Genomic DNA, 22,985 nt, shown 5'->3' on the forward strand with positions numbered 1-22,985 from the left:
GTGATTATTCAGTTTGAATGAGAGGAACTTACAAGGGGCCGGTCTCGATGTGTGTTCACTGCCTCCACCTTCAGATAAAACAGTTCCACTTTGCAACCTGCAAGAGAGGAAACAGAATATTTCAATAGAAGAAAGGGTCATAGAGTGAAGTTGTGTGTCCTGGGGGGGGGAAGGACCTACCATATGCCACAGGTGTGAGTTTGAGCACAGTGTGGAGCGGACACTTCATGTACGGCAGATCTTCTTTAGGATGATTTTAAAAAGCACAAAGTCAGTATCTGTGTGTCATTGTGTCCTGTGTGTGTTTAGTGATCATTCTTCTACCTGCACTTTTATCCAGGAAGTACGCCAACAGACATCTCATCACGGCCTGGTGGCAGACGACCAGCACGTTGCCCTGTCTCTCCAGCTCCATGATGACCGGCTCCAGTCGCTGAACCAGATCCTGGTAGGACTACAGAGCCAGAGAAGACGATTTTAACAAAACATCAACCTGATTAACATCTGTGAAACACGAGGGGATGGAAGGAGTGGGCCAGGTTACCCCTCCTCCTTGGTAACCATAGTGATCCTTGTCCTGGTCTCTCAAAGCAAACTCCTCTGGGAAAGTGTTCTCGATCATCTCATAGCTCATCTCCTCACACACACCCTGAGGAGGGATATTCAAAAAAAGAAAAGAATATTCATTCAAATATCACACACCAAAGTAAAGTAAGCAGAAGCACTTTCACTGCACATAATACAAAGAAAGAGGTGCTTCAATTCCACATATTATACATAGGGATTGTTTAAAGACAGTAGCAGAATATTTTAATCCATAAAGATGCTTTATGAGAGAGATTCCTCTCATAGATCGGTACTGACAGCGTCGATCTCGTTGAGAATCTTCCACTGTTCATAAGGAACCCCGAGCTCCTCCGCCGTCTGGATGGTTCTTCTCAGTTGACTCGTCCAAACCTTCAAATCCCACAGTTGGTGCTCCTCGATGAAGTCTCTCAGGGCGTGGGCCAACTGGGAAACGAGAGAAACACAAATCGACAATCATCGTCTAGATCAGGGGTCTTCAACGTTTTTCAGGCCAAGGACCCCCAAACTGGTGGAGAGATGGAGCAGGGACCCCCTACTATATATATTGTATAAAATTGTGTTTTATATTAAACTGGGCCTAGTGCCATGTAAAAACATAACTTCCCTGTTATTGTGCATTCAATACTAAGCTATTCAAATATTACACAGGTTCATATATTCATGTTTTTAATTTAAACATGTGCAAGGTACAGGGAGGCCATGCCACTGCCATTTATAAACATACATCTTGCATACAACACTGAGCTATTAAAGTAATTCACAGATTCATGTTTTTATTTTAAACATGCAGAAGAGCCAGTGAATCCTCAAGCTATCTGTGGATGTAACACATACTCCCACATTAGTGAGATGTCGGACCCTGATGGGTAGCACACAACTTATCTCATCTTGGACGGATGGAGGTTGTCAGGCAGAGGGTCAAATCAGCCTCACAATATGTCGGATGCATGCTAATGTGTATTTAAAGACATTTAAACTTGTGGAAAAAAATTGGTTCAAAAATAAATAAAAAATTATAAAAACATTTATATATTGTTTAATCAACCAAAGATTTCGCGACTCCCCTGCAGAGCCTCCGCGGACCCCCTGTTGAAGACCTCTGGTCTAGATATCATCAATTCTTTTCTCAGGGTTCCTGTCTGTTTCATTAGATTAATGCTCATGAAAAAGCCAACGGAGAGAATTAAAGTAAATCTTATCCCAGTGAACTAATGAGTCTTGTGATTGGTTCTTTCTGTGTCATCGTACCTGTTTCCCTTGAGGAGAAAGCTCAGAGTCCCCCCCGATGCGGCCCTCCACGTTGTGGTTGCTCTCTCCGTGGCGGCACAGGTAGATGGAGTGAGAGTGCACGTGGATGTTCATGAGGTAATACACGATCTTGCTCTGGATGTAGTCCTGCACCCGGTTCACCAGGAAACGCCGGCCCACGTTTATCACCTTGATAAACGACAGGTCCCTGCAGGTAGTGAAGGATCATGGGGGGGCTGAACTTAAAATCTGCTTACTGGCGCCATCTAGTGTTCATTTGTTGCAAACTGCTATAACACCTTTTAGGTTCACAGGAGTGTAATCCAGATATTAAATGTAATGACCTATTGAGATAGAGAGAAGCAGATGTGATCAGCTCTTACTTGTCGTAGTTGTCAGGATCTAACGGTTGATAAGTGACCTTGTAGCACTCGATGCGTTTGAGGAAGTCGTCCATTACTCTCTCTCTGTGTCTCTCAGGGTAGTCGGGACTGGACACCTTCACTTCCTGTGGCAGGTATGCAACACAGTCAGACCATGTGAGCAAGCAGCATGGTTCTTACATAACAAAGCAGAGACCGGGAATATTTATAGATTATGGGTTTGAGTGACGTACCAGAATATTAGCAGCTATCACCTCAGGGTCGTCGCACACCGACTCCACGAAGAATACCTGTTGGAGAGAGGTCAGAGGTCAACGTAAAAAGTCTTACCTTCATCATTTCACATTCAACGCTACATAAACTGTGAATGTTTGAATGTGAATTTCAATTAAGTCCGATTTTCAAAGACAAAAGAACAGCAGAATATAATAAAAACACTTCCAATGTTACCTTGAATGCATTCTCCTTCACAAAGCCTTGAATGAGGTCTCTACGTTCTCTTGTTGTGTTTGTTGCATCAAAAACCTGAGAAAACAAGTCAATGTGTGTAACTTGGACAGTGTCAGCTTCAGAGTGACAGCAGCAGCCTGTTTGATATCTAGGTCACAATTCAGCAACTTTTCAGTCCTAGAAATAGTCGTTTTTTTAGTTTTTACTGTCCGAATTATTGAGTATTTCTACTTCACTGTCTTGTACTTTTACTTGTAATGGAATATTACTTTACTGTCTTGGTACTTTTACCTCTGTGAATGATCCAAATTCTTCTTCCACCATTGTTTAGGTTTATTTTGTTGGTTATGCTTTAGTACTTGTTTAACAAGTACTTGTAACCGAGTATTTCTACTGTGCAGTATTAGTACTTTCGTTTCCTTTTCGTCCTCTAGTCCAGCAGGGGTCGCTGCTGGCTCGGAGCTCGGAGTCTCTGTTTCCTGTCTTTGTCTCTTTGTCCCCTCAGAGACTCAGCGTGAGGAGGAAGGAGCAACATGTCCGCCATGCAGCTGCTGCGGGAGTCGGTACATGAGCGGATCCGCGCTGCCGCTGAAGACTTCCTGCTGCAGGTGGAGGAAGGAGGAGGAAAGGCTCGAGTCCCGGAGCTGAGAGCGATGCTAACCGAGCGGCTCGCGGCGGCGGAGGAGCAGATCCTCGCCGGGCTGGAGGAAACCGTGGCTGGGTACGAGGAGCGAGTGGAGCGGACAGAGCTGGAGATCTGCCGCCAGAGGAGGCTGCTCGATGCCGGGATGCAGCCCGAAGTCCGGCTGCACAGAGCAGGTCAGTCCCTAGAGGAACCGCTAACAGGCTAACGTTAGCTAGCATCATATCTATCTATATCTATCTATGCTGCTCACGCTCTCTGAACTAGCTCCTCTGCTAACAGCTGTTTCTCTGCATCACTCCGGCTACAATCACCGGTCTGTAGTTAAACAGCCACACATCCCAGCCCCTCCTCTCTGGTGCTTCGTGACTCTGTGTTCTGTGTGAGCTCAGCCTCGTAGTCTAACAGGCTGATACAGCAGCGATGGCTTCTCTCTCTCCCTCTTGCTCCGAGTGGCTCATGTTCACTGACTCCTCCGCCTCCATTAACAGTAGAGCTACATGTAATAAATGCAGTGTGTTGGTAGCGATGGAGGCGAGAGGCTCAGCGACCTAGAACCTCCGTTAGCTGTAGTTAGCTTAGCTGCCGCTAGCCACCTAGCTTAGCACGTAGCCACCTAGCTTACCACGTAGCTTAGCCTAAGCTAGCTCTGTTATTCTAGGAATATTACCCAGTCTATAACATGACAACCCAGAGTTGGGACCAGGAAGCAGAGCTGCAGTGCTACACACTTCTCTGCTCCCTCTGGATCAGTCACACAACCCCATAGAGACTCTGTCTGTCCACCGTCCAATTACATGATTTAAATCAAACATTAACAGAGCGAGAATTCCACACAATAATCTAATAGAAATTAACACAACCTCTGCAACAACTCAGGAAACTAAGACTTTTAAATGTGGTCTTTTAAACATGAGATCACTGTCATCAAAAGCTATTTTAGTAAATGAACTAGTCTCAGATTATAACATAGATTTATTGTCCCTCACTGAGACGTGGCTGCATCCTGATGAATCAGAATCAGAAAGGATTTATTGCCAAGTAGCTTTACACCTACCTGGAATTTTCTTTGGTAATTAGGTGCATACATTTAACATAAAGACACAATAAAAACACAATAAGTACTTCACATAAGAAAGAAATAACTGTTTATAAAAAAATAATATCCAAGATATAAAAAGTTAAATAAAGAGTAAAATGCAAAACAGTTTATACGAGATATAAAAAGTAAAATAAAAAGTAAAATGCAAAACAGGAGAGAAATGTGGATGTGCAATTTGCAATATACTGTTATGTGTGTTAATGTAACACAGAATTGAGGCGTGGGTGCTGGATAAGAGTCCAAGCCAGGTGGGGGTTGTTAAGTTAACTCACTTGCGCAGTGTAACTTCAGCGTGAAAAGTACAAACGGAGCGTCTGTTTCATTCAGTATAATTTATTCTTCCTCGTGCACCGGCTCTGTGCATCCGTTTCATGCACAGGTTCACAACAACAATAACACAGGATGTGACGACATACACGTCATATATACACAGGTACAAGAGAAACGTAAAACCTCTAATAACAGGGAAAACTATTACCGTTAAACAATAAGAGCGTTCTCTATAATAAGGATAGTTTAACACCCCCACTCGCTCTTATCACATTAGGTTGCATCAAAACAAAAATAACAGAATGTGGTATCCTTGATACTCAAAGAAACAAAATACTCTTTGCACTCTTAAGTACCAAACATGTTTCGTGCAAATCTTTTTAACTTCAGCTTAGTAGCTGGTTTTGTCATGACATCAGCAATCATTTGCTCAGTAGGACAATATTCCAAAATAAACTTTTCATTGTTCACATTTTCCTGATAAAATGATACTTAATGTCAAGGGATTTTTGGCTAGTGCTATGGCACCTTGGTTGTCTTCATACATTTTTGTTTTTGCATATTGATATGTGTCTATACCCCTGAGTAACTGCTCTTAGTAAATGCATTCCTGTACGGCTGATGCTAAGGACATGTATTCAGCCTCACAACTGGATAAAGCTACTGTCGGTTGTTTTCTTGTTTTCCAGGATATCAAAGAGCTTCCCTCATTTAGACTGACACAAAAACCTGATGTACTTCGCCTATCTGCTGGGTCTGATGCCCAGTCAGCATCACTGTAGACTCTTAGGCCAAATTTTTCTCTGTCATTTCTCCTAAAACATAATCCCTGTTCTGTTGTACCTTTCAGGTACCTGAACACATGTTTTAATGTGGTCCAGTGTTCTACTGTTGGTTCAGCAAAGTGCTGGGAGAGTTTACTGACCACAAAAGTTATGTCTGGTCGGGTACATGTAGACAAGTAAATTAAACTTCCTACTGCCTCCCTGTACATTCTTGGGTCTTTCAGTTTTTCTGCATCTTCTGTGTATTCAAGTTTTGGTTCACATGGAGTTTCTCTAGCTTTGCAATCCTGCATCCCAAATTGATCTAGAATTTTGCTCACATGTCTCCCCTGTGACATTTTGACTACACCATCTGCTTGTTTGAAATCTATGCCCAAGAAATGTCTCCGCTTTCCCAAGTCTTTCATTTTGAACCTTTCAGTGAGTATTCTCTTGACATTTTTCAGAACATTTTCATTACTAGCTGCTATCACCAGATCGTCAACCCATATGATTAGGATTACTTACTCGTTGTGCTTTTCTTTTGTATACACACAGTTATCAGCTGGGTTCTGTACAAAATCATTCTCACTTAGACATTCATGCATTATAGTATTCCAATTTCTCCCTGATTGTTTCAGACCATAAATAGATTTTTGTAATTTACACACAAGTTTTTCACCTGTATTGGACTTTTTCTCATAACCCTCAGGTTGCTCCATATCAATTTCACGGTCAATTGGGGCATGCAAGTAAGCTGTCTTCACATCCATCTGGTGTAGGACTAGGTTATCTTGTACAGCCTTTTGCATGGCCACTCTCACACTTGACATATCAGCTGCGGGTGAGAGTCTCCTCGTAGTCAGTGCCTGGTTTCTGACTGTAGCCTTTTGCTACGAATCTAGCTTTATATTTATCAGATCCATCAATTTCGGTCTTAAGTGCATAAACCCATCTGCCCCCCACTGTCTGTTTGCCTGGTGGCAACTGAGTAAGCTTGAAAGTCTCATTCTCCTCCAGCGATTGCATCTCCTCTCTCATGGCATTAGTCCACTGCCTTGCTTTGCTTGATGCAATGGCGTCCTGGTAATTTTGAGGTATGTCACACACTGCTCTGTAACAAGAGTCCATGCATGTGTGCAGTTTGTCATCTGTCACATAATCCTGTAGATAAGCTGGTCTCTTTCTAATTCTCGGTGGGTTCCTCTTGATCACAGTCTCTGTGGACACATCTGGCTGTGTGTACTCAGTCTTTTCAGATGAAGTCTCACTATCATCACTTTGAACACCTTGACCTGGTACATTTTTCACATTCTAATCAACAACATACTCATCACTGTTGTCATCAGTAGAGTGTATATCCCCGTATTCTATGTGTGACTCAGATGTTTGTGTTTCCCTTTCTTTGCTTGCTTTAGTGGTGAATTTCACCAACCTATGCTTTTTACCCCTCTCTGTGTCTGGATAGTACACTAGATAGTAGTGGTGGGGGAAAAATCGATTCTGTTAAGTATCGCGATATTTTGCGCCCGCGATTATATCGATACTGTAGCACAAAGTATTGCAATATTTTTTTTTTTTAATACTTTATTTTCAATTATATATGTAACAGCCCCTGGCTGGCAAAGCATGACAAGGAGAGTTTCAGAGTTTAAAAGATACCTAGTGTGTATGTGGAAAGGATGTTCTCCACTGCAGGAGATATAGTAACGGCCCAGAGGAACTTTAACATCTGAGCATGTCGACCAACTCCTTTTTCTGAACAAAAATGCCAATATTCCCAAATTAATTTAACATTTTGGTTCATGACCTTGCAGCCGACTGGACTCTAGTAGTACACTTTTTTATTTTTCTCAATTTGATTGAAGCTCTAGGTTACTCTTATTTATATGCTTATTCTCAGGTTTATGTTACTCTATTATGTCTGCTTGATGTTACTGTATTGTATTTAAATAATTGTAAGTTATGTGCTCTGAGCTCAGCGTTCATGTGAGAGGTCTCCTATTCAGAAAATAATTACAAAGGTCCTGTGTCCTGAATGTTCAAGGACAAAGTTTTTGCACTACCCTTTCTTAGTTTTTACACTTCAGTTAATGTGTAGAAGACAATGTTGTTCACAGAATTAAAGGTGACATTTGAAGTGAGGTGAACAGTCTTATTTTCCTCTTTTTGTAATGCCTTTGAATAATATGGGGGACATGAATCGCAATATATCGCAGAATCAAATCGCAATACTTGCAGTATCGCAATATATTGCAGAATTGCAATACTATTGAATCGTGGCCCAAATATCGCAATACTATTGAATCGTCACATTTTTGCCAATTCCCACCCCTACTAGATAGGCTGGGCTGTTCTTATCATAGCCTATGAAAACACCTTGCTCACATCTGGAATCCAATTTGCTTTTCTCTTGCTTGTAGGCAAAACACATCGATCCGAATTTTTGGAATTTGGATATGTCTGGGACCCTTCCTGTGAATAGCTCGTACGGCGTTTTCTTTGTACGTCTACTGTAACATCTGTTTCTCACATAAGCTGAGGTCTGTACAGCGTAGTTCCATAAATGATCTGGTAACCCGCTTTCTATCAGTAGGCATCTGCTCATATCATAGAGTGTTCTCCACCCTCTCTCTGCTGTGCCATTTTGGTGGGGTGAGTATGGCGCAGACGTCTCATGTCTAATCCTATTTTTTGTTACAAGTGTCTAGAAGTCTCGACTTGTAAACTCAGTGCCGTTATCTGAACGGATACACTTGACTTCTCCATAAGGAGCTATGTCTGCTAATAACTTTTCTGTGGCCTGCACTGTATCACTCTTGGACCTAAGAAAATTTAAAAGCATAGTACCTGAGTAGTGGTCTGTAAAGGACTGTGCTTGGTGTCCGCATGGGACCGGCTAAGTCGGTGTGGACTAGTTCTAGGGGCTTCTTTGCCTTCCTAGCTGGCTCCCTATTTCTTGTCTGGGTGAACTTTCCCTGTGTACACACATCACATAATTGATCCAACCCTACTGCACCTCCCTTAATCACCATGCCCTTCACAACACTTTGCAACCTTTTCACATCTTCATAATTACAATGACCCAATATTTCATGCCAAGTTTGCATATCATGACATACTTTACATTTATCAACATCCTTCTCAACAGTTGGTAAGTAATACAAATGTCCATTCTCATGAATGGACATGTGCTGCCATCCTTGGTGATCATGCGACTGTTCCCCTTCTTGAAAGTGAGTGTCGCTCCTCCATTTGTTGCTCTTGCCACTGAGAAGATGTCGTTTGGATATGATGGCATGTAGAGGGCCTCTCGTAGCTGCGCTGTGTGTTGTTGTCCTGCGTGGTCTAGAAGTTGTATCACCGCCGTTCCTCTCTGTTGTGCTCTTCCACTGCACTTGCTTCCGTCTGCTAATTCCACTGAGTGGGTCTCTGACCGGAACGAGTTGTCGAAGCTCTGGAACTTGTTGATGTCATTCACGATGTGGGAAGTCGCTCCCGCATCCACCATGATGCCTTTCATCTTCACGTTACCTGGTGGTCTTTCACTCTTGACATATCTGGCCATGAAGAGGTGGTCTTGGTCGTCACCTTGCTCCTCTGCAACTTTTCTGACGCCATCTTGTCCCCCCTTCTTCTTACAAAGTGTTTCTGCATGCGTATTGTTCTTGCCATGTGTCGCTTTATTCCACACTTGCTATGGCCCCCACCTTGTCTTGTATACGTTTTCATCACATTATCTGTAGTTGCTTCAGCCATTTTCATTTTCTCTGATTCCTCATAGACTCGTAGTCTTCTTTTGAAATCTGCAAACGTGACGCTGTCTCCATTCTGCGTCACATGGACAGCTAGCGGCTTGAACAAGTCCGGTAGCCCGCTTAGCGTCATGGCCACGATCAGTCCATCACTCATGGTCTCTCCTGCTTCCCTTAATGCTGTTATAATGTTCTCAGCTCTTATTAAATAGTCAGTAACAGTCTCTCTGTCTGCCATGTGAAGCTTGGTAAGAGACGTGTTCATATTTATAATCCGTGGCTTGCTCTTCCCAGAATAATGTTCTTTTAGTATTCTCAGGGCTTTCCTGCCATCATCAGCAGCCTCGTGTCTGATTAACGATAGGCTTTTATCATCTATTAGCCTTACCAGCTCGGCGTAGCAGTCGGCATTCTTCCGTCCGTCTTTCTCGCTCGCATCAACTGGTTCTCTCACCATAGTATCCTTCAACTTCAGGATATGCAGGCAGCTCAGGAACCGTGTCTCCCAAAGGTCGAATTTCTCCTCCGTCCCATCGAATATAAGCTGCGGTGCTGGAACTCCTGTTGCTCGGTTCGCCATCGTTAGCCCGTCACTTTCTTCTAGCTTCTCTGCTAACTATGCGTAATACGTCGCAACCACTTCACGCCCGCTTGTCTTCAGCCCTGGGCCCATAACCTGTTGAGTTACCTCACTTGCGCAGTGTAACTTTAGGGTCAAAGTACAAGCGGAGCGTCTGTTTCATTCAGTATAATTTATTCTTCCTCGTGCACCGGCTCTGTGCATCTGTTTCATGCACAGGTTCACAACAACAATAACACAGGATGTGACGACATACACGTCATATATACACAGGTACGAGAGAAACGTAAAACCTCTAATAACAGGCAAAACTATTACCGTAAAACAATAAGAGCGTTCTCTATAATAATGATAGCCTAACAAGCTCTAAGGTCAGGTAGGCATAGTAGTTGTGTTGTGCTATCAAAGCATTTGAATCTTCAAAATCTAGGCTTGCTATTCTCTTATATTTTAATGATAATTTACACTGCATTAATTGGAATTCAGCTGTAGGCATATACTAGGAGATCTGTATCAGAGACTAATTGTATCCACAATTTAAGTACTGCAAGCTAGACTATTATGCAGTTGTAGACACAACACAGGGGGTCCTTGGGCCTGAGAAGGGAAGGAAAGGGGTTAAATGTGGCTATAAGATGGACTATTAAATGTGACTTAAAAAGTCAGTTTTCGTTGACTAAAATTAGACTAAAATGTTCTGAGTTTCCATCAACGAAAACTAGACTTAAACTAAGAAGGATAAAAATGACTCAATGTGACTAAAACTAATATGCATTTTCATCTAAAGACGATACTAAATCTAAAATAGATACCAAAATTAACACTGGTGTCATGAAGTTGAAATTTGAGTTATAATAACAATGTTAGTATTGGTGTAGCGAGCTAGAGAGTTTAATCAGACCGGATTCAACTAATCAACAGCTATCTTGGAAAGAAAAAAAGTATGTCAGGCTGTCCAAATACACCAAAATGCTTAATAACTAAATAAGCTGGCCAAGGAGTTAGACATTTTACCTTACTGGCCATCAAAGAGCATGACAACTCTTTCATACATGCAAAGCAGCTCACAGAAATATATCCCAACTTGTGTATTGCTCTGTGGATCAGAGCAACACTACCAGTAACAGTAGCTTAAGCCGAGAGGAGTTTTTCTAAATTCAAACTGTTGAAAACGATGTTTTGATTGATAACTTTGCAGCAAGGAAGGCCAGAAGGATTGCACTGTAACCCTTGAAGTGTGATGCTAGGGAGTGGAATGTAAACAGTTCTTGAGACAAAGTTGGAAGGAACCGCTCACAGGCTAACGTAGGCTAGCATCAGCTCGAGCAACAGAGTTAATACTCCACTTCCTGTCTGTCTGCTCCACCTCTCACCTGAATAATGAGGAGGATTTGATGCTGTTGTGAACGAGTCTGTGCAGAAAACCTGCTGCTGTGAATGAAAAACTTTTCTTTACCAGAAACCTTTTGTTTTATGCTGCTTCCTTTACGAGCTGCGTCGTAACACCAACTGTAAACGACCTCAACATCTCTACTTCCTGAATGTGATCGTTCAAAAATCACAACAGTCGACATTAAACGACACAACACAAGTTTTTCAAAACACTTCAGGAAACTCTGAAATTATAAACATTTGTTTTTGTGTTTCAGTGTGTCCTGCAGACGTCCAGCAACTGATGGTGAAGAAAGAAGAGTTTCCCCCTGAGGAGCAGCAGTGGAGCCCCCTTGTGGACCAGGAGGATCCAGAGCCCCCCCACATTAAAGAGGAACAGGAGGAACCGTGGACCAATCAGGATGGACAGCAGCTTCAAGGACTGGAGGAGGCTGATATCAAGTTCACATTGACTCCTGTCGCTGTGAAGAGTGAAGAAGATGAAGAGAAACTTAAATCGTCAAAGCTTCATCCGAGTGAGATGAAGGAGAACAGAGCGGACTGTGGAGGACCAGAACCAGCCAGGAACTCAGGTCCAGATGGACGTTTACAACAAGGTCCTGAGGACAAGACTGAAGAATCTTCTGAGACTGAAGTCAGTGAGGATGATTGGCTGGAGACCAGGGAAACTCAGACTGGTTTAAATACAAGAAATAACAAACTAAGTGATGTGGGATGTAAGACAGAAAAAAAATCGTTCAGTTGCTCTGAGTGTGGTAAAAGATTTAACCAAAGGGGCAATCTAAATACACATATGAGGATTCATACAGGAGAGAAACCGTATATCTGCTCTGAGTGTGGTAATGGATTTAACCAAAGGGGCAATCTAAATACACATATGAGGATTCATACAGGAGAGAAAGCGTTTAGTTGCTCTGAGTGTGGTAACAGATTTAACGAAAGGGGCAATCTAAATACACATATGAGGATTCATACAGGAGAGAAACCGTATATCTGCTCTGAGTGTGGTAATGGATTTAACAAAAGGGGCAGTCTAAATACACATATGAGGATTCATACAGGAGAGAAAGCGTTTAGTTGCTCTGAGTGTGGTAAAAGATTTAACAAAAGGGGCAGTCTAAATACACACATGAGGATTCATACAGGAGAGAAACCGTATATTTGCTCTGAGTGTGGTAAAAGATTTAACGAAAGGGGCAATCTAGATACACATATGAGGATTCATACAGGAGAGAAACCGTACATCTGCTCTGAGTGTGGTAATGGATTTAACCAAAGGGGCAGTCTAAATACACATATGAGGATTCATACAGGAGAGAAAGCGTTTAGTTGCTCTGAGTGTGGTAAAAGATTTAACGAAAGGGGCAATCTAGATACACATATGAGGATTCATACAGGAGAGAAACCGTATATCTGCTCTGAGTGTGGTAATGGATTTAACCAAAGGGGCCATCTAAATAGACATATGAGGATTCATACAAGAGAGAAAGCGTTTAGTGGATCCGAGTGTGGTGAAAGATTTAAGATTCAGTCCTCTTGTACAAGACGTGAGGATTCATAAAGAAGAGAAGTGATTCAGTTGCAACCAAGATTTTGTAGGATTTATCAGCAGATATTCATAGTATACATATTCATAGTTCACTGTTTTAAATAGACTACTAACAGGTTTTATGTCCCTAGATAAAATAACTCTATTTGATTAAATATGTTTGTTTTAAAACAATGACTTCTTGGTTCGTGAGATTCAATGACAGTTTGTGTTCTCCTTTATGTATTGAATGTGTTTCCAAGAATAAAAGTCTAATGAAAAGATAAAGGCGTCGCCCTCCTCTTTGTTTCCTCACGAGACAAATTAATCAGCTTCTCACAGTCAGACATGTTTGTTTATGTTTGACGTGAAGTCGGAACTCAGCAATTTCAGGTCAGAATATCTGACATGCGAGTCGTCTGGAACGCAGCATTACACTCACACATGAATGACTGTAAATGTCAAACAGCAGGATGGTTAAATTCAGAGACAGCTGTGATGTCCCAAAAAAAAATAAAATTTAAGATAATTATTTTTATGTTTGTGCTGAGATGTTTTGGTTCTGTCGGTCAATCTGTGTGATACTGGACTCAGTAGATCACAGATCTATATAAAACAACATAGATCATAGGTCAGTGATTCAAAACAAACATTTAATCTAATGAGCAATTAGTAGACAAGGATCGACCTCACGTGACGGAGGCAGGAAGTGAAGCGTTTATCTTTGCCGCAGTGCGCAAAACGCATGTCATGCTTCAAAATGCATGTGCTAAGGCCCGTTCAGTGCTGATTTGCAGTCCTAGAAATAGTAGAAATTTCAATTTTTAATTGTTTTTGTTTTCATCTCAATTTGAAGTTGATCTGATGTAAGACCTGGTACAAGTTCCTCAAAGTAAAAATTTAGAATGTGGCCAAAATGGCCACTAAATGCAAGATGGCGGCCTTCCTGTTGTTTTTTCATAATGCCCCTTGAGACTTTTTGTTTTTTCTGGTCATGATAGATCGGTCAATGTCAACGTCTTCCAGGGGTCTCGTATTTGATTTACGGTTCACAAAAGTTTGAAATAAGTATTCACTTGGTGCCGTCTGGTGTGTTTTGTTAGGCACAGCTTCAAGAAGAGTAAAGCTCAGCACAGTGTTCCTTTTCCAGTGCCTTTGTTGATGAAACAATTTGTTCCCTTAATTTGTATTTGCAACTCTAGGAGAATGATAATAATGATGAAATATCTTATTTTTGAGACATCTATGAAAAGAAACTGAGCAGGGGTGGTGTCTGTTTATCTGAGGATTATGTGTCAGTGGTCACATCAGGTTTGATTGTCTAATTTATTTCAATATTTTTCTGGGTTAAAAAAACAACATAAATGCTTCTTTTAATATGTTCTCCCAGTCAACAGAAAGTCAATGAGCTGTCTAACTCCACAGCCTAATCGTGCTAATCGCCCTTCTCCCCAATCTTGTGTATTAATGGGGGGGGGGTGATCTACAAATCCATTTGATAATGAATCTGAATAAGAGAAATAGGCAACTGAATGGATTAATGAATTACTTTCCCTTTTTCTTATTTGCTATTCACCCTAATGAGTAATTTAGCTTCTCCATTCAACCTCTCCATTCCGTGACACTTTGGGCCTTGTGCTGATAAAACAAGAAAAAACAAAGCAAACTAGCCACGAAATCTAATTTCATTTAGTTCTTTAATAATATTGACAGCGTTTTTAATATAACAAGGGACAATACAATGAAAGTCAAAAATGATCAATAACATTTGAATGCACAGATTAATTTGTCTCTGATATTTCTTTGAGAAAAAACAAGACTCATTGAAACTCACTTTTATCGTCTGCTAAAAAGGCACAAGGAGGCTGATTGGAGCACGGCAATAACTTATCAATGATCAAACATTACACAGTCATCCAATGAAACTCTGCATTAGTAAATAAAAAGACCAATGTTGAGGAAAAGTCAAGAAGAAAATAAACGTTTGCAAGAAGCAAATAAAGCAAATTCTTTGTTTGATAACATGTACAAAAGTATCTCAACAAAATAGCAATAATACCTACAAATCCCTTCAGAGAACACATAATGAATATGTATCATTAAGAGCTGATTGAGACACATTAAAAACATTGTGAACAGCAGCTCGAGACAGAAAGTTCAATCTGTTACCTACTGCCGGGACAATATGTCAAGTAATGTGAAGTATTTTCCAACAATGCTTCTATAACAAGAGGGATAAATCTTTATACAACATTTGAATCTTCCTTCAGAACCCTGTTCAGTACAATCTCTCAAATCTATAAGATGAGACAACACACGATGGCTTCAGATAACAATCACAAGTGCAAATGTCTGTCTGTAAGATGAGCGGATTTATATTATAAAAAGTTTTTACAGCATCTACTAATGTGCTTGTATTGAGAAGAATAGAGGAGCTGATACTCAGTGTATGTAATGATCAGTAAGGCTTTGTATTATTTACAGTACAATAAGGATTAGTTGGCAGTTGTGTAAAACACTGTGTTGTGTGTTTTGTTGATAGATTTCTTGTAGTGCACATGCAGAAGAGTTTATGATACTAATGATAAGGCCTCCAGGTCAAAGCCTCAGCATGCAGAATAAAGACAAAGACAGAAACTGCAGATATAAAGAAACAAAAATGACCCTCTGTCCAAGTTGCCTGGTTTTAAAACACAAACTCTTCTTTGACTCCATCCTCCTCTGACCACGATTTCCAAAAACTGTAGTTAAAAAATACTTCTATCCATCTTCTGAGTCAAGATCGAATCCAAACTTTAATTTACGTCGTGAAGAACAAGACTTTTCATCTTCACTCAGAAGCGGAACCAGCCACTAGTTTCCTCGGAGCTGTCAAAGTCGATTCCTTCACACAGGGACTCCTTGAAGAGAGAGGAAACGTCACTGACACTCACAGATTAATGCCTCACAGCAGAAAATACTATTAGAGGAAACTAATAGCGTCTCAGGAGTCTTAAGTTCCTATTTGGAAAATTGGGTCATTCATGTGGAGTGCTGTTTAACGGCTGCAGCACTGGAGACTGTTCATTAGAACATTGTCTAAGAAGAAGTTATTAATTATTAATCACTTTTCTGAACCTACGTGTGATTGCTTCACTTTAATCAATACTGAGAGACTCTTAAATAACCATCTTATAATTATTAATACATTATATATGTGCACAGCAAAGTATAGTTACTTGTCTATCATTTGACCTCTTTAAAACATATCTAGGTGTATCATTTCATTTCATTAGCTGAGCTGCAGGCAGGTTCAAGATTCAAGGGACAGGGATTAAAAAGAGGGAGTTAAAGAAGCAAGGCTTCACAAACCAGCATTAAACTAGTGGATACAACAAACAAGAGCCTGTTAGACTCTGGATTAGATGTTGTGGTTTCGCTGATTAATTGTGAATTATTTTTGATGAAAGTCAACAACACACACACACATACTTTACACATGTGATAACTTCGGATGTTCATGAGGTAATACACGATCTTGCTCTGGATGTAGTCCTGCACCCGGTTCACCAGGAAACGCCGGCCCACGTTTATCACCTTGATAAACGACAGGTCCCTACAGGTGGTGAAGGATCATGGGGGGCTGAACTTAAAATCTGTTTACTGACGCCATCTAGTGTTCATTTGTTGCAAACTGCTATAAAACCTTTTAGGTTCACAGGAGTGTAATCCAGATATTAAATGTAATGACCTATTAAAATAGAGAGAAGCAGATGTGATCAGCTCTTACTTGTCGTAGTTGTCAGGATCTAACGGTTGATAAGTGACCTTGTAGCACTCGATGCGTTTGAGGAAGTCGTCCATTACTCTCTCTCTGTGTCTCTCAGGGTAGTCGGGACTGGACACCTTCACTTCCTGTGGCAGGTATGCAACACAGTCAGACCATGTGAGCAAGCAGCATGGTTCTTACATAACAAAGCAGAGACCGGGAATATTTATAGATTATGGGTTTGAGTGACATACCAGAATATTAGCAGCTATCACCTCAGGGTCGTCACACACCGACTCCACCAAGAATACCTGTTGGAGAGAGGTCAGAGGTCAACGTACGACTAACACGCGAACATAACAAGATCATCCAGTTCTTAAATTAGACATTGAAGGGGCGGGCCCTGTGGAGTTTTCTTGTTAACATTTAAAAGTCTCACATTCATCATTTCACGTTCAACGCTACATAAACTGTGAATGTTTGAATGTGAACTTCAATTAAGTCCAATTTCCAAAGACAAAATAACAGCAAAATATAATGAAAACACTTCCAATGTTACCTTGAATGCATTCTCCTTCACAAAGCCTTGAATGAGGTCTCTACGTTCTCTTGTTGTGTTTGTTGCATCAAAAACCTGAGAAAACAAGTCAATGTGTATAACTTGGACAGTGTCAGCTTCAGTGTGACAGCAGCAGCCTGTTTGATATCTAGGTCACAATTCAGCAGTGAGATGCTGTCAGGAGCCCGTCACGTTTTCACGAGACAAACCCCATTTCCACCAGATACGACCGTGAGGGGAGAGAGGCAGCTGTGCTCTGTGGAAATTAGCAGTGATTTTATTATGTATCGGCGTGAAGTCTAATAACATGAACACTCCCTACTTGAACAGATCTATTAGTCTGTATGTAATAATACCGATGGCGCCGCCTACTGGCAACAGGAAATAAGCTTTGTTTTACAACTATCGGAGTCTCTGTTTCCTGTCTTTGTCCCCTCAGAGACTCAGCGTGAGGAGGAAGGAGCAACATGTCCGCCATGCAGCTGCTGCGGGAGTCGGTACATGAGCGGATCCGCGCTGCCGCTGAAGACTTCCTGCTGCAGGTGGAGGAAGGAGGAGGAAAGGCTCGAGTCCCGGAGCTGAGAGCGATGCTCACCGAGCGGCTCGCGGCGGAGGTGGAGCAGATCCTCGCGGGGATGGAGGGAACCGTGGCTGGGTACGAGGAGCGAGTGGAGCGGACAGAGCTGGAGATCTGCCGCCAGAGGAGGCTGCTCGATGCCGTGATGCAGCCCGAAGTCCGGCTGCACAGAGCAGGTCAGTCCCTAGAGGAACCGCTAACAGGCTAACGTTAGCTAGCATCATATCTATCTATATCTATCTATGCTGCTCACGCTCTCTGAACTAGCTCCTCTGCTAACAGCTGTTTCTCTGCATCACTCCGGCTACAATCACCGGTCTGTAGTTAAACAGCCACACATCCCAGCCCCTCCTCTCTGGTGCTTCGTGACTCTGTGTTCTGTGTGAGCTCAGCCTCGTAGTCTAACAGGCTGATACAGCAGCGATGGCTTCTCTCTCTCCCTCTTGCTCCGAGTGGCTCATGTTCACTGACTCCTCCGCCTCCATTAACAGTAGAGCTACATGTAATAAATACAGTGTGTTGGTAGCGATGGAGGCGAGAGGCTCAGCGACCTAGAACCTCCGTTAGCTGTAGTTAGCTTAGCTCCCGCTAGCCGCCGCGGAGCTACCTAGCTTAGCACGTAGCTTAGCCTCAACGATTTGTTTACCCTTTTCCAGATGTTGATGGTCGGTTGCAGAGCTGGTCGCAGATTCGTCATTTTCACAAAGCGCCTGTGTGTGAAGTTCGGTGATCTACTGAAGGTCTCGCACACAAAATGCACTTTATTTTTAATGCTGATGTTTCATGAAGCGTCCACAAGTGCTTGTATCACCACAACACATTGTTTGTGAATATACAACAAAATATAAATAGTTTTATTATTATTATTTATCACTATTATAATTTGTGTTTTAAAATCACGTCTGCTGACTTTAACCAGCAGCGACAGGAGGACACGTGAAGCTTCACCCGTCCATTAGAAGCACGTTCACCAACTTTACTCATAAAAACACCGCTGGAGCTTCCTTCTTGTTGCTGTGAGGCGATGTTTACATCTGACACTGCTTTGGTGTGTGCACGTTGTAATGATCACCAGCGTCAAACACAAGCACTTGGCGTGGAGCTGGTCACGCGTGTGTTCTTCAGAACTCCCTTTGTCTCCTATGAAGAGGAGCATCAGATTGTGAAGCCTGGTATTAAGTATATATGCGTTTTGTCTGTGTTGGGACTATCACCAGATGATCTGGGCGTTACCTTAAAGCACATCTGGTGTTATACAGCTGACAAAGCAAAGAACGAGACATTTATCTATTGTGAGACGAAGATTTCAGCGGCTCAGTGGCGTAGTGATATCGTCATCTAACCAGAAGTTATTAGTTGTTCGGTTGCTGTTTCGAGTCCCGGTCAAGATTTTTGTACTATTTTCTTTTTTTTAACCATTTAATTTGTATTGAAGTCTCAACGTGATGCTGACACGGACACATGAACTCTGGAAACGTTTTTGTAGGATTTTTATTTCAGCAAGACTTTCAGTAGATCACCGCACTTCACACACATGCGCTTTGTGAAAATGACGAATCTGCGACCAGCTCTGCAGCCGACCATCAACATCTGGAAAAAGGTAAACAAATCGCCAGTTAAACTGGAACACCGGTGACATCGAATCCAAACTGAAGCTGCTGGCGAAAACTAAACAGTGAAATCGCAATTCACGTGGGCAGCAACGACTCCCGGCTTCGCATGTCGGAGGTCACTAAAGTTAATGTTGAGTCTGTGCTTTTGCAGAAACGATGTCGGACACAGTAATATTCTAGGAATATTACCCAGTCTATAACATGACAACCCAGAGTTGGGACCAGGAAGCAGAGCTGCAGTGCTACACACTTCTCTGCTCCCTCTGGATCAGTCACACAACCCCATAGAGACTGTGTCTGTCCACCGTCCGATTACATGATTTAAATCAAACATTTACAGAGCGAGAATTCCACACAATAATCTAATAGAAATTAACACAACCTCTGCAACAACTCAGGAAACTAAGACTTTTAAATGTGGTCTTTTAAACATGAGATCACTGTCATCAAAAGCTATTTTAGTTAATGAACTAGTCTCAGATTACAACATAGATTTATTGTCCCTCACTGAGACGTGGCTGCATCCTGATGAATCAGAATCAGAAAGGATTTATTGCCAAGTAGCTTTACACCTACCTGGAATTTTCTTTGGTAAATAGGTGCATACATTTAACATGAAGCATGAAAACATAATAAGTACTTCACATAAGAAAGAAATAACTGTTAATAAAAAAATAATATCCAAGATATAAAAACGTTAAATAAATAGTTAAATGCAAAACAGATATATACGAGATATAAAGGGTTAAATAAAAAGTAAAATGCAAAACAGGAGATAAATGTGGATGTGCAATATACAATATACTGTTATGTGTGTTAATGTAACACAGAATTGAGGCGTGGGTGCTGGATAAGAGTCCAAGCCAGGTGGGGGTTGTTAAGTTAACTCACTTGCGCAGTGTAACTTCAGCGTGAAAAGTACAAGCGGAGCGTCTGTTTCATTCAGTATAATTTATTCTTCCTCGTGCACCGGCTCTGTGCATCCGTTTCATGCACAGGTTCACAACAACAATAACACAGGATGTAAAACCTCTAATAACAGGCAAAACTATTACCGTAAAACAATAAGAGCGTTCTCTATAATAAGGATCGTTTAACACCCCCACTCGCTCTTATCACATTAGGTTGCATCAAAACAAAAATAACAGAATGTGGTATCCTTGATACTCAAAGAAACAAAATACTCTTTGCACTCTTAAGTACCAAGCATGTTTCGTGCAAATCTTTTTAACTTCAGCTTAGTAGCTGGCTTTGTCATGACATCAGCAATCATTTGCTCAGTAGGACAATATTCCAAAATAAACTTTTCATTGTTCACATTTTCCCTGATAAAATGATACTTAATGTCAATGTGCTTGCTCCGTTGTCTGTTGACTGGGTTTTTGGCTAGTGCTATGGCACCTTGGTTGTCTTCATACATTTTTGTTTTTGCATATTGATATGTGTCTATACCCCTGAGTAACTGCTCTAAGTAAATGCATTCCTGTACGGCTGATGCTAAGGACATGTATTCAGCCTCACAACTGGATAAAGCTACTGTCGGTTGTTTTCTTGTTTTCCAGGATATCAAAGAGCTTCCCTCATTTAGACTGACACAAAAACCTGATGTACTTCGCCTATCTGCTGGGTCTGATGCCCAGTCAGCATCACTGTAGACTCTTAGGCCTAATTTTTCTCTGTCATTTCTCCTAAAACATAATCCCTGTTCTGTTGTACCTTTGAGATACCTGAACACATGTTTTAATGTGTTCCAGTGTTCTACTGTTGGTTCAGCAAAGTGCTGGGAGAGTTTACTGACCACAAAAGTTTTGTCTGGTCGGGTACATGTAGACAAGTAAATTAAACTTCCTACTGCCTCCCTGTACATTCTTGGGTCTTTCAGTTTTTCTGCATCTTCTGTGTATTCAAGTTTTGGTTCACATGGAGTTTCTCTAGCTTTGCAATCCTGCATCCCAAATTGATCTAGAATTTTGCTCACATATCTCTCCTGTGACATTTTGACTACACCATCTGCTTGTTCGAAATCTATGTCCAAGAAATGTCTCAGCTTTCCCAAGTCTTTCATTTTGAACCTTTCAGTGAGTATTCTCTTGACATTTTTCAGAACATTTTCATTACTAGCTGCTATCACCAGATCGTCAACCCATATGATTAGGATTACTTTCTCGTTGTGCTTTTCTTTTGTATCCACACAGTTATCAGCTGGGTTCTGTTCAAAATCATTCTCACTTAAACATTCATGCATTATAGTATTCCAATCTCTCCCTGATTGTTTCAGACCATAAATAGATTTTTGTAATTTACACACAAGTTTTTCACCTGTATTGGACTTTTTCTCATAACCCTCAGGTTGCTCCATATCAATTTCACGGTCAATTGGGGCATGCAAGTAAGCTGTCTTCACATCCATCTGGTGTAGGACTAGGTTATCTTGTACCGCCTTTTGCATGACCACTCTCACACTTGACATATCAGCTGTGGGTGAGAGTCTCCTCGTAGTCAGTGCCTGGTTTCTGACTGTAGCCTTTTGCTACGAATCATGCTTTATATTTATCAGATCCATCAATTTCGGTCTTAAGTGCATAAACCCATCTGCCCCCCACTGTCTGTTTGCCTGGTGGCAACTGAGTAAGCTTGAAAGTCTCATTCTCCTCCAGGGATTGCATCTCCTCTCTCATGGCATTAGTCAACTGCCTTGCTTTGCTTGATGCAATGGCGTCCTGGTAATTTTGAGGTATGTCACACACTGCTCTGTAACAAGAGTCCATGCATGTGTGTAGTTTGTCATCTGTCACATAATCCTGTAGATAAGCTGGTCTCTTTCTAATTCTCGGTGGGTTCCTCTTGATCACAGTCTCTGTGGACACATCTGGCTGTGTGTACTCAGTCTTTTCAGATGAAGTCTCACTATCATCACTTTGAACACCTGGTACATTTTTCACATTCTTATCAACAACATACTCATCGATCCGAATTTTTGTAATTTGGATATGTCTGGGACCCTTCCTGTGAATAGCTCGTATGGCGTTTTGTTTGTACGTCTACTGTAACATCTGTTTCTCACATAAGCTGAGGTCTGTACAGCGTAGTTCCATAAATTATCTGTTAACCCGCTTTCTATCAGTAGGCATCTGCTCATATCATAGAGTGTTCTCCACCCTCTCTCTGCAGTGCCATCTTGGTGGGGTGAGTATGGCGCAGACGTCTCATGTCTAATCCTATTTTTTGTTACAAGTGTCTGGAAGTCTCGACTTGTAAACTCAGTGCCGTTATCTGAACGGATACACTTGACTTCTCCATAAGGAGCTATGTCTGCTAAGAACTTTTCTGTGGCCTGCACTGTATCACTCTTGGACTTAAGAAAATTTACAAGCATAGTTCCTGAGTAGTCGTCTGTAAAGGACTGTGCTTGGTGTCCGCATGGGACCGGCTAAGTCGGTGTGGACTAGTTCTAGGGGCTTCTTTGCCTTCCTATCTGGCTCCCTATTTCTTGTCTTGGTGAACTTTCCCTGTGTACACACATCACATCATTGATCCAACCCTACTGCACCTCCCTTAATCACCATGCCCTTCACAACACTTTGCAACCTTTTCACATCTTCATAATTACAATGACCCAATATTTCATGCCAAGTTTGCATATCATGACATACTTTACATTTATCAACATCCTTCTCAACAGTTGGTAAGTAATACAAATGTCCATTCTCATGAATGTCAAACCTGCTGCCATCCTTGGTGATCATGCGACTGTTCCCCTTCTTGAAAGTGAGTGTCGCTCCTCC

The 22,985-nt window shown here is 41.6% G+C and overlaps 1 protein-coding gene across 1 annotated transcript in view; it reads right to left on the minus strand.

Annotated features, from left to right (window-relative positions):
- Positions 1-2,738, minus strand: part of LOC133000161 (6-phosphofructo-2-kinase/fructose-2,6-bisphosphatase 2-like) — a gene marked incomplete at its 5' end in the record, with an annotated part of 5,283 nt that extends 2,545 nt beyond the window's left edge. Inside the window, 8 exons of the mRNA XM_061070029.1 lie at positions 33-97; positions 325-454; positions 545-649; positions 865-1,011; positions 1,837-2,044; positions 2,220-2,344; positions 2,453-2,509; positions 2,670-2,738. Coding sequence (XP_060926012.1) covers positions 33-97; positions 325-454; positions 545-649; positions 865-1,011; positions 1,837-2,044; positions 2,220-2,344; positions 2,453-2,509; positions 2,670-2,738 — 906 coding nt within the window. The remainder of the gene's footprint in view (positions 1-32; positions 98-324; positions 455-544; positions 650-864; positions 1,012-1,836; positions 2,045-2,219; positions 2,345-2,452; positions 2,510-2,669) is intronic.
- Between the last annotated feature and the right edge of the window lie 20,247 nt (positions 2,739-22,985).

This window comes from Limanda limanda, chromosome 4, assembly GCF_963576545.1.
Source record: "Limanda limanda chromosome 4, fLimLim1.1, whole genome shotgun sequence".
NCBI lineage: Eukaryota > Metazoa > Chordata > Actinopteri > Pleuronectiformes > Pleuronectidae > Limanda > Limanda limanda.